General features: G+C 51.1%; 1 protein-coding gene across 1 annotated transcript in view; it reads right to left on the bottom strand.

Moving 5' to 3' along the window:
- Nucleotides 1-12,014, bottom strand: part of ANKRD55 (ankyrin repeat domain 55) — a 44,065-nt gene extending 32,051 nt beyond the window's left edge. Inside the window, exons 1-4 of the mRNA XM_029073723.1 lie at nucleotides 11,969-12,014; nucleotides 11,521-11,832; nucleotides 5,875-5,997; nucleotides 2,715-2,845 (exon numbers count right to left, since the gene is read on the bottom strand). Of these exons, the coding sequence (XP_028929556.1) occupies nucleotides 2,715-2,845; nucleotides 5,875-5,997; nucleotides 11,521-11,832; nucleotides 11,969-12,014 (612 nt within the window). The remainder of the gene's footprint in view (nucleotides 1-2,714; nucleotides 2,846-5,874; nucleotides 5,998-11,520; nucleotides 11,833-11,968) is intronic.
- Nucleotides 12,015-12,498: the final 484 nt, after the last annotated feature.

Genomic DNA, 12,498 nt, shown 5'->3' with positions numbered 1-12,498 from the left:
AGAATTGGCCTCAAAACAGGGTCGCTGTCCGAGGCCGTCAGTCTAGCAGGTTCCCAGCATCCAGAAATCCGATGGCAGGACCCTCGGACACTAATCTGTCCCAGAGAGACTGCTAAATCTCTCAACAGATTTTTCTGCGATCTGATTTCCAGAGGTCCTCAATGCCAGAATATTCACTCCCACCTGCCACAGGGCAGGCTCTACCCTCCTGCTAGGCCTCGGTCTACACTACACTCTCATTCTAGGACTTGGTCTACACTGGGGAAAAGACAAGTAGCACAGCGGTTTGACCTTTTCCAGTCAGGGCAGTGGGGCTAGGGAGGCAGGGATGAAAAGGGCACTGGGGCAGGGCGTTAAAGGAGAAGCAGTGAGGGGATGAGCTTAGAGATGGATTGGCAGAAAAACAGGAGAAGAGGGGGGAAAACAGGGAAGCTAGAAGGTGGGGAAGGGAGGAAGGGAGGAGGAGGAGAGAAGGAAATGGAAGGAGGAGGGGGGGAAAGGACAGGAAGTCAAGACTCCTATCGCGACCGTGGTATTAACCCCCAAATTTACCACAGTGCTTGGTAAATTATTATTTTTATTAGTATCCTCTAGACTGTAAGCTCATTGTGGACGGGGAATGTGCCTAACAATTCTGTTACATTGTATTCTCCCAAGGGTTTAGTACAGTGCTCTGCATGCAACAAGAGCTCAGTGAATATGATGGGTTGATTATTATTATCATTAGTAGTAGTAGTAGTAGTGATACTATCTTTCAGGATTATTCTGAGAAGGAGTGTAACTTGGTTGAAAGAGCATGGGCCTGAGAATCAGAGGACCTGGGTTCCTGGTTCCTGAAGGAGAAGGAGAGAAGGAAATGGAAGGAGGAGGGGGGAAAAGGACAGGAAGTCAAGACTCCTATCGTGACCGTGGTGGCTTTCCTAACCCCCAGCAGGCCGTGGAGCCTGGGGCGGATGAGCTACCCAGTCAGTCTGTGCCCCCACTGGGGTTGGTTGCCTTGGGAACCGGAATACCAAGGCCTCGGCCACGGCCCAAATCCCGCGGGGCTGCATCTCCGCGCCTCTTGACACCAGCAGACCTGGAGCAGAAGTGGAGCCGGGGCCGCTGTGGATTGTACGGAGGCCTTATGGGCACCGGGCTAAGGAATGCGCACCCTGAAGCTTCAGCCCCACGGGCCTGGGTCTAGCACAGCAGCTCTGGGCCCCGGATGTCCTTTCCCTCACCCGAGCTGTCTGGGAAGGCCAGGTGGCTATGAGGTGGACCGACTGCTGGCCCCCAGCGCCTTGGGGGTGAGAGGAACGTCATTCACGAGAACCACACTCACCCCTGGCTCTAAAACTGCCCAAAGAGTAGGAAAGGGGAGAGCGCCGGCATCCCCGTCTGTCTTCTGCTGCTAGCAGAGGGCGAGAGGGAGAGTCAGTACCGACGGCCCCGCTCAGTCCCCTCCAGCTCCAACGGGTGGAGGAGGCCGGCTGCCGCCGTCCGCTCTACCTCCAGAGTTCACGCCGCCGCCTCCCTCCGTGCCAAGCTCATAGGGGTCATCGTCCCCTCTCCCTCCACAGAGCCGATGCCCCCGGCTTGTACCAGTCTAAAGAAAATAATCTGTCTCTTCTTGCTCCCCCCGCGAGGTGCCTGGAAATCTGAGCACCTAAGGACAAAAATAATAATAATAATGTTGGTATTTGTTAAGCGCCTACTATGTGCCGAGCACCGTTCTAAGCATCGGTATTTGTTAAGTTCTTACTGCGTGCCGAGCACTGTTCTAAGCCCCGGGGTAGATGCAGGGTAATCAGGTTGTCCCACGTGAGGCTCACAGTCTTAATCCCCATTTTCCAGATGAGGTCACTGAGGCATAGAGAAGTTAAGCTTCTTGCCCACAGTCACACAGCTGATGAGTGGCAGAGCCAGGATTCGAACCCATGACCTCCAAATCCCAAGCCTATGCTCTTTCCAATGAGCCACGCCGCTTCCCGAGGCAGGATGAGGATTGGGAGGGTGTTTATTTTATTTTTTATTGCTATCTGTTAAGCGCTTACTATATGTCAGGCACTGCATTAAGCACTGGGGTAGACATAAGATAATCAGGTTGAACCCAGCCTCTGTCCTCCATAGCGCTCACAGTCTTAATCCCCATTTTACAAAGGGGGTACGGAGAAGTGAAGTGACTCCCCTGAGGTCACACAGCAGGACAGTGGACGAAGCGGGATTGGAACCCAGATTTCCCGTCTCTCAGGTCCTTGCTAGTTCAACTAAACTTGGTAGAAATTAAAGAACAGGAAAGCCGTGACACACCTGCCTAGTAGTAGTATTGCACAGTGGACAGAGCACTGGCCCGGGAGTCGGAAGGTCTTGGGTTCTAATCCCGGCTCCGCCACTTGTCTGCTGTGTGACCTCGGGCAAGTCACTTCACTCCTCTGGGCCTGTTACCGCATCAGCAAAATGGGGATTGAGATTGTGAGCCCCACGTGGGACGGGAACCGAGTTCAACCCAATTTGCTTGTATCTCCCCCAGCACTTAGTACAGTGGCTGGCACATAGTAAGCGCTTAACAAATACCATAATTATTAGTAATAGTAATAGTGGCAGCAACAGCAGTTATTGAGCACTTACTGGATGTGATACACTGTACTAAGCACTTGGGAAAGTACGTAACAAAGGAGTGACCCACTTCCTGCCTACGGGAGCTTCCACGCATGTTGAGTCTTTCCAATTACCAGATAGGTGGCCAGAGACAAGCTGGTGCGTCCAAAGGCATCCTGCGTGTTGATATTGGCCCCCATCTTCAACAGCAACTTCACGGTATCAACTTGGCGTCCAGAGACCGCATGCATCAGAGGGGTACAACCTGGGAAAAAAACATTTATTTGTTCCTTAAACGACCGGATGGGTTAAAAATCGCACAAAGAGGTCACTTCCCGGTTCATTACCCTCCCCGTTGGCCATTGGACAGCAAGGAGAAAACCTCAGCGGCTCAGCATCCGCATGGGACTTTAGGGAGATTTAGACAAGAGACTCTAATTCCTCCTACTTGAGGTACGTCGTTCCCACTCCTCTCGACTGAATTGATGTCCAATCATTTTTGTAAATGGTATCCGTTAAGCACTCACTATGTGCCAGGCACCGTACTATGCGCTGGGGTAGATACAAGATAATCGGGTTGGACACGGTCCATGTCCCATGTGGGGCTCACAGTCTTAATCCCCATTTTATAGATGAGGTAATTGAGGCACAGAGCAATGAGGTGACTCGCCCAGGTCACACAGCAGATAAGTGGTGGAACCGGGATTAGAACCCAGATCCTTTGACTCCCAGGCCCATACTCTTTCACTCAGGCCATGATGTTTCTCGTTCAGAAATGAAAGCACGGAGCCAGAAGCCCCTGACTGGAAACCCTGAGACGACCACCTAAGGGGCAGCCGGAGGATTTATTTCTATTATTTGAACAAATACGACTCTGTCACTTGGGAGCGAGCCTTAGACCAAGAAGATCAGAGTCTGCTTCTTGGCCTATTTGCTTCAACCCAGGACTCATATAAGGCTAATCAGAGTCAGATGACCAGTCTCTACTTCCCTAATCAATTAATCAATCAACAGTATTTATTGAGCATTTACTGTATGCAAATACTGTGCTACATGCTTGGGAGAGTCCAATGCAATAGATCCGGCAGACGTATTCCCTGTCCACAACAAGCTTACAGTCTAATCATCGGATGGTTAGTGAAAATATGAGCTTTGGCTCATCTGAGTGGCCTGATTGGTTGGTTTTTAAGATTCAAAAGGATTGGATTTCTTACCAACAGCATGGAAAACCACGGGATTAGAGGAAATCTGTCACGGCTGGAAAACCGGCTAAGATCGGAGAGTCGGGGTCGGGGTAAGCAACCACTTTACGGTTGGGAGACATGTAAATCGGAGGTCCCCGAGGATCCAGCCTAAGACCTGTTTTGTTTAATATCTTCATAAAGGATCGAAGAAAAGGGAGCGTGCAACGAAACCCCCAGCTCTGCAGCTGACACTAAGCTCTTCCAGGTGGTGAAATTTCATGCAGATGGGGATAAGCAGCAAGAAAATCACATAAAGTCTGAGGCAGAAAATTGTGGGGTTGAACTTCAATGTGAGAAAGTGCAAAGAAATGAATGATTTGCTGGAAAAAATCATCCAAATCCTAGTGACACGATGACAGGCTTGGAGTATTCGGTGACAGCCCAAGAGAGAGATCTCAGAACTGTTAGTGGCAGTACTTTTAAATCATCGGTCCAAAGAAACTGGGCTGGAAAAGCAGCAAGGCCTAGTGGCTAGAGCACGGGCCTTGGAGTCAGAAGGACCTGGATTCTAACCCCGGATCCTCCACGTGTCTGCTGTGTGACCTTGGGTGAGCCACTTCAATTCTCTGTGGCTCAGATACCTCATCTGTAAAATGGGGGTTAAGACTATGAACCTCATGGGGTCGTGGCCTGGGGTCCGATCTGATAGCTTGTATCGACTCCAGTGCTTAGTACAGTGCCTGCCTTAACAAATACCCTAAAAAAGAGAGAAAAACGGAAAACCCAGCAAAAGGCAGAGTTCCGCCGCTGTGCAAAAACCTGATCCATAATAATTGTGGTATTTGACAGACATTTATTCTGTGCTGATCACTGTTCTAAGCATTGGCTCAGTGGAAAGAGCCCGGGCTTGGGAGTCAAAGGTTGTGGGTTCGCATCCCGCCTCTGCCACTTGTCAGCTGTGTGACCGTGGGCAAGTCACTTCACTTCTCTGGGCCTCAGTTACCTCATCTGTAAAATGGGGAGAAACTGTGAGCCTCACGTGGGACAACCTGATGACCCTGTATCTACCCCAGCGCTTAGAACAGTGCTCTGCACATAGTAAGCGCTTAACAAATACCAACATTATTAAATACAAGACAATCAGATCGGACACGGTCGCTGTCCCTCATGGGCCTCGTGGTCTAACGGAGGAGAACAGCTATCCTATCTCCATTTTTCAGATGAGGATACTGAGGCCCAGAGAAGTAAAGGGACTTGTCCAGGGTCATTCAGTAGGCAAGTAGCACAGCGGGGATTAATAATAATGAATAATTGGGGTATTTTTTAAGAGTTTAGTATGTGTCAGGCACTGTACTGAGCGCTGGGGTAGATACAAGCTGATCAGGTTGGACACAGTCCCTCTTCCACATGGGGCTCACGGTGTTAATCCCCATTTTACAGATGAGGGAACTGAGGCCCAGAGGAGTAAAGTGATTTGCCCAAAGTCATTCAACAGGTACGTGGCAAAACGGGGATTAGAACACAAGTCTTCAGACTCCCAGGTCTGTGCTTTTTCCACCAGGCCAAGCTGCTTCAACTCTGCTCTGCCTTCCTTTCCCGGGCCAGATATGGTTCTGATGGATTTCAGATGGGCCAAACCCCGGAGAAGTCCAGCTGTGGTCATCCCAGCTTGCCCATCCCTTGGAGTTACCACCCACAGACCCTATGGGGCCCTGCCCTGGGCTAAGCATGGGCCCGCAAGTCAGAAGGACCTGGGTTCTAATTCCGTCTCCACCCCTTTGCTGTGTGACCTCGGGCAAGTCACTTCACTTCTCTGGGCCTCCGTGAGCTCATCTGTAAAATGGGGATTATTCATTCATTCAAGAGTATGTATTGAGCACTTATTATGTGCACAGCACTGTCCTAAGTGCTTGGAATGTATAATTCGGCATTAGAGACAATCCCTGCTCAAAAATGGGGTCACAGTCTAAGCGATTAAGAGAGTGAGCCTCGTGGGGGACAGGGACTGTGTCCAACTTGACTAACTCATACCTCCCCCAGTGTTTAGAACAGTGCTTGGCACATAGTACATGCTTAACAAGTACCATAATCATAATTATTAACCTTTCACCTTCGCTGTCGCAGCACTCCAGGATGGAGGGGTCTTCCCGAATCACGGCCGTCAGCGTGTTGACGTCCCCATTGGCGGCAGCCTGATACACCAGCGTCAAGTCAATTTCTTCCACTGAGTCACCTGGGTGAAACAAACACGGATCCAGACTCAGATGACAACGGGGCAGCGGGTGGGGGGGATGACTGCCCAGGAAACAACCCGACAGTCAGTCAGTCGATCGTATTTACTGAGTGCCTACGGTGTGCCCAGCGCTGTACTGCTTGGGAAAACAGAACGATAACAACAGACACATTCCCCGTCCACAACGAGCTTACAGACTCAACGAGGACAGGTTTACAGGAGACTCCTCAGAGTGGCCCAGCGCGTCCGCGGAGTTGGACCTAGCCTGGCCGGAGGACAGCACGATCCTCAGAGGGCCTAACCGAGGACACCTTAGAGCCTGGCCTCTGGACCAGACCCGATCTGCAGCCCCATCCCAGCGCTTAGAACAGTGCCTGGCACATGGTAGGCGCTTAACAGATGCCATTACCATCATCATCATCAACCCCGGCACGACACCGCCTCGCTCAGCTCAAGACCCCCTCATTCGCCTGCAGAATCTGCACTTTGCCTGCCACTCGCTGCTCCTTCAGAAGCAGTGTGGTCTGCACATAGTAAGCGCTCAATAAATACTATTGAATAGTGGAAAGCGAAAGGCTTCAGGGGATCTGACCCCTTTCTCTTAGTGCTTAAGTACTAGTGCTTGGACTAAGTGTTGTACATCCCCTCTCCTTAAGGAACTTACACTCTCATACCTTGTACCTTTCGCCCAGGTTCCTTACAGTGCTCGGGGGCAAACTCGGCACTTGACAAATGTTGAGAGATTCATATTATCAAACTGAAAATGATAATAATGATAAAGGAGTCTCACTGCAGTCTCCCCTATTCTCCTATTTCAGCAGGGAGAAGAGAGGAGGCTGGAAATTGGAAATCTGGCAGGGAGCCCTCTGGGGTACCTAGCGTGTGCAGATGCTCTTTTTTATCTCCAAACAAAAAATAGCAAGTAGTCCAAACCATAAATGTGTAAAGCAAACCCCAGCCCCACGGGCCACCTGAAACATTAACGTCTTTGATCGGGTGTGACTCCCAGAGGAAGCTCAGGGAAACCAACCTCAACCCGAGGGTAAGGTTGGGCACCAAAGTAGAAGCAACAACAAAATGCAAAAGTTAAAGTTATCTCCCTTCCATATCGGGGCCTCCCCATGCTTCCTCTCCAGGGCCTCATCTTCTCCCTTCAGCTTTCTCCGATTGCTTTCAGAAAGCATCTGGCCGCCGTGTGACGGTATGGCTTTCCAACGTCCAGCTCCTGTTTCTGTCCAAACCTCCCGAATGGACTGGCGGCCTGGTGGAGAGAGCACGGGCCTGACGGTCAGGAGGACCTGGGTTCTAATCCCGGCTCTGCCACTTGAGTGCTGGTAGACCTCGGGCAAGTCGTTTAACTTCTCTGTACCTCAGTTTCCTCATCCGCAAAATGGGGATTAAGATTGTGAGCCCTATGCCGGACATGCCTAGCTTGTATCTACCCCAGTGTTTAGTACGGCAGCTGATACATAGCGCTTAACAAATAGCATAAAAACGCACTGTACCAAGTGCTGGGGTAGGTATTAGGTAATTGGGTCTCACATGTGGCTCCCAGGCAAAGTAGTACTAAACGTTTAGCACAGTGCTTTGCACACAGTAAGAGCTCAATAAATACGACTGAATGAACCAACAGGAGGGAGAACAGGCATTGAACCTCCATTGTGCAGATGAGGGAACTCGCATAAGGTCACACAGCAGGCAAGTGGAGGAGTTGAAAATAATAATAATGTTGGTATTTGTCAAGTGCTTACTACGTGCCGAGCACTGTTCTCAACGCTGGGGGAGATACAGGGGAATCGGGTCGTCCCACGTGGGGCTCACAGTCTTAATCCCCATTTTCCAGATGAGGTCACTGAGGCCCAGAGAAGTGAAGTGACTCGCCCACAGTCACACAGCTGACAGGTGGCAGAGCCGGGAGTCGACCCCAGGTCCTCTGACTCCCAGGCTCGTGTTCTGACCAATGAGAATCACTGCTTTGAATCACTGCCTTTTTTATGGCATTTGTTAAGCGTTTACTATGTGCCAGGCACTCTACTAAGTGCTGGGGTACTTACAAGCTAATCATGGGGCTCACAGGCTTAATCCCCACTTTCCAGATAAGGGAACTGGAGGCCTAGAGAAGTGAAGTGACTTGCTCCAGGTCACACAGCAGACCGAGGGCGGAGCCAGAACTAGAACCCGGGTCCTTGTGACTCCCAGTCCCCTGCCCTATCCACTAGGCCACATTGCTTCTCTACAGTGTCTTCTACAGTGCTCTTCACTCGTATCGTCACCCAAACTGATACCTCCCACTTTTCAACTTTGCTTTCTCAGTAAGGCTGATCGGCTCTCAAACGATCCCATCTGGCTGCAGATCAGGCACTCCCAGCCGGCACACCTGCGCTTGGGAGCCCGGAAGCCTGGGACTAGTCAATGGGTTGATTGTGCCCCGGGAATGAGTGGGTTCATTGTCACGGGGCTGCAAGGATCTCCCCGGAATAACTTTCCCTTCTTCTTCGGAAAGACAGGTGGCTGGCCTGCGAAGATAGAGATCCTGACGAGACAGCTTTCCCGAACTGGGAACGAGAGTCCTCCCCGCACGGGAAAGTGAAAATGTCTCCCTGGCTGGCGTGGGGGGGGATCCTGGAGTCATTCATTTTTTCAGTTGTACTTACTGAGCACCTACTGTGTGCAGGGCACTGTACTAAGCACTTGGGAGAGTGCAATATAACGGTAAACGGACACATTTCCTGCCCACAGTGAGAGAAGGAGCCCAGCTTCTCTGAGGCAGGAAGCGGCTCCTTGTCGACCCACAGGCTCGGTGGGACCACCAGTGTCAGCGTGGCCTAGTGGACGGAGCACGGACCTGGGAGTCAGGAGGTCATGGGTTCTAATCCCTACTCCGCCACTTGTCTGTTGTGTGACCTTGGGCAAGCGACTCACTTCTCTGGGCCTCAGTTACCTCATCCATAAAAAGGGGGTTAAGACTGTGAGCCCCATGTGGGACAGGGACTGTGTCCAACCTGATTTGGGCTTACAACAGTGCCTGGAACATAGTAAGTGCTTAACGAACACCATAATTATTATGTGGAACAGGGACTGTGTCTGACCAGATCATCTTGTATCTACCCCTCGCTTAGTACAGTGCTTGGCACATGGAACGCACTTCACAAATACCATAATTATTATCACGCGGCCCGGGTGCAACCTTGTACCTATCCCAGCGCTCAGTACGTTGCCTGGCACACACCTTTAAAGAAAAAAAAACCTCTCCCGGCTGTCCAGTGGCAAGAGCAGTGGTAAGGGCAGCTGCGGTCACCTGGCTAGGTCCAAGGTCAAGTGCTTAGTACAGTGCTCCGCACACAGTAAGCGCTCGATAAATACGATCGAACGAAAGGGCTGCAGCACCACTAAGGGGTAAGGGGCAATTAGTAAGATTGCTTCTCGAAAAGGTTGGACTCGGCCCATGTCCCACGTGGGGCTCATAGTCTTCATCCCCATTTTACAGATGAGGCCACTGAGGCCCAGAGAGGTGAAGTGACTTGCCCAAGGTCACACAGCAGACAGGTGGAGGAGCCGCAATTAGAATCCAGGTCCTTCCGAGTCCCACGCTTCATCCGCTAGGCCACACTACACTGTAAACTCGTTGTGGGCGGGGAGTGTGTTTCTGATTCATTGTGCTCTCCCAAGCGCTTAGTATAGTGCTCTGTCCACAGTAAATGTTCAGTAAATACTACCGAATGAATGCTTGAATCCTGAAAACCCGGCCCTTTGAGATCCAGACTCCGGACAGTAAGGCCGCTCTCCATTATCTACTATTTACTGAACGAAAATCCCCCCACCCCACTTCAGGCGGAGAAGGATGCAAAAGGACAGTTCCTTGTACCCGGAGATGGGGAGGAAAAAAACCATGAAAATAAAGGCAACGGATCCCGGCCCTCGGCACAACTCAAATGCATCTCTATTTCCATGGCAACCCATTCATGTGGAAAATTCTCCCCACCCTGCGGCTTATGTGTAGGTAATTGCTACTCTATCATAACAACAGCACAGAATGGTCCCACAGACAGGAGATCAACAGGCACGCCGGGGGCTGTTTTCCTGCTCGCCCAGACGCAGGAAATCATTTCCATCTGTTCAGGGAGGAAGCCCGGACAGCTCTGGAAGGCAGCTTCGGTGTAGCAGAATTTAGATCCATATTAGCCCTGCGTTCATCCCTTCTGCCAATTTCCAGTCTAGACTTCCAAATGTCATTAAGACGGGGCTAGGCTCCCTATTTTCTTCCCCCTTCCCAGCACTTCTGTGACCGTGGGCAAGTCACTTCCCGTCTCTGGGCCTCAGTGACCTCATCTGTAAAATGGGGATGAAGACTGTGAGCCCCAGGTGGGACAACCTGATTCCCCTGTGTCTACCCCAGCGCTTAGAACAGTGCTCCGCACATAGTAAGCGCTTAACAGATACCGACATTATTATTTATTTGTGTGCAAAGCACTGTAAGAGTAGTAACGGTGATGATGGTGGTATGTGTTAAGCGCTTACTATGTGCCAGGCACTGTACTACTGGGGTGGATACAAGCAAATCGGGATGGACACGGTCCCCGTCCCGCATGGGGCTCACAGTCTTAACCCCCCATTTTACAGAGGAGGGAACTGAGGCACGGAGAAGCGAAGCGATTTGCTCGAGGCCACACAGCAGACGCGGGTGGTGGGACTGGAATTAGAACCCGTGACCTTCTTCCTCCCAGGCCCGTGCCCTACCCATTACGCCAAGCTGCTTCTGGAAGCGCGCAGCGCAAAATGAGCGCTGTGGGCAAAGCACTGTACTAAGCGCCTGGACTGAGCTCTAACTGTGTGCTAAGCCCTGGACTGAGCGCTTGGGAGAGTACAATGTAACAGCAGACACATTACCTGCCCACAAGGAGCTCACAATCTAGAGAGACATATCTGTAAGCTTGTAGTGGGCAGGAAATGTGTCTACTTATCTCCCGAGCGCTTAGCCCAGTGCTCTGCACACAATCAGCGCTCAATAAATTCATCCACCCATTCATTCATTCAATCATATTTATTGAGCGCTTACCGTATGCAGAGCACTGTACGAAGCGCTTGGACAGTACAATTCAGCAACAGATAGAGTCAATCCCTACCCAACAACGGGCTCCCAGTCTAGAAGGGAGGAGGCAGACAACCGGACGAGCGTCAACAGCATCATCGCGGATAAAGAGAATTACGGCTATCCGCGCATCATTAATAAAATAAATATGTTAATAAATATGCACATATATACACAAGCGCCGATTTCTAGAGCGACGCTTTTTTTTTTTTAGCCGCCTGCAGGATCCATTCTTAAAGTCGAGGCAGAGGTGTGGACGCTCAAAGCTTGAAGGGGCGTTCGATGAGCCATTCGCTTTCCCAAGAGATCTCTTCTCCAATCCGAGACAAGGGTGGACACACACACACACCCCACCCCACCCCCCAAAACATACCCACCTCTAATTTTACAATCCCAGCTCCCCTGGATTTGAAATCGATCCCAAAGTGGCTCACCCTTGCGCTGCCCAAACACAGACGAAGTGCTGAAATCCATGGTCCCGGATTTCACCACCGACCCTCCGGCCGTCCAGAGAGCATCTCCCAGGTTTCCAGAACAACAACAGCGGCGGCAACGGTAATGACAACGACAACCGCGACAACGCCAAAAATCCCCCGGAGAGCCAAATGGGAACTGGAGCAGCTCCTCTGGAACGCGCTTTTGCGCTACAGGCTTGCACCGGGAGCAAAAGAGCTTTGTCTCCCAGATGACGTCCGGATCCGCGGAGGGAAGAGGGAAATGGGATAAATCTCCTGCGGGGTCAGCATCTCAGGCTCCGCAAAAGCGGGGTTGGAGCTTGGTCCTCCCGCTTTCGATGTGGGATCAAAGAAGGCATCGGCAGGCAGGAGGCCGCTAAACTCCCCCCAGATCTCAGTGGGTGAATGAGGATGCCCAATGCCTCACCACGCATGTGCGCAAAACCCAATGCAGTTTGCCTCCTGCTGCCCATTCTCGACTACCTCGGGCTGCTTTTTATTTTTTGATGGGATGTGTTGACTAGCCAGTCGTATTTATCGAACGCTTATTGTGTGCACAACACTGTAATAATAATAACGGTCGTGGTATCTGTTCGTGGCTTACGCTGTGCCAGGCACCGCACTTAGCGCTGGGGAGGCTACAAAGCAAATTGGGTTGGACACAGTCCTTGTCCCAGATGGGGCTGGCAACAGCGCTTAGAACAGTGCTGGGCACATAGTAAGCGCTTAATAATAATAATGATGTTGGTATTTGTTAAGCGCTTATTATGTGCCGAGCACTGTTCTAAGCGCTGGAGTAGATACAGGGTAATCAGGTTTTCCCACGTGAGGCTCACAGTTAATCCCCATTTTACAGATGAGGGAACTGAGGCACAGAGGAAGTGAAGTGACTTGCCCACAGTCACACAGCTGGCAAGTGGCAGAGCCGGGATTCAAACCCATGACCTCTGACTCCCA

This window comes from Ornithorhynchus anatinus, chromosome 10 (assembly GCF_004115215.2).
Source record: "Ornithorhynchus anatinus isolate Pmale09 chromosome 10, mOrnAna1.pri.v4, whole genome shotgun sequence".
NCBI lineage: Eukaryota > Metazoa > Chordata > Mammalia > Monotremata > Ornithorhynchidae > Ornithorhynchus > Ornithorhynchus anatinus.
This window is presented reverse-complemented; position numbering and strand designations above follow the sequence as displayed.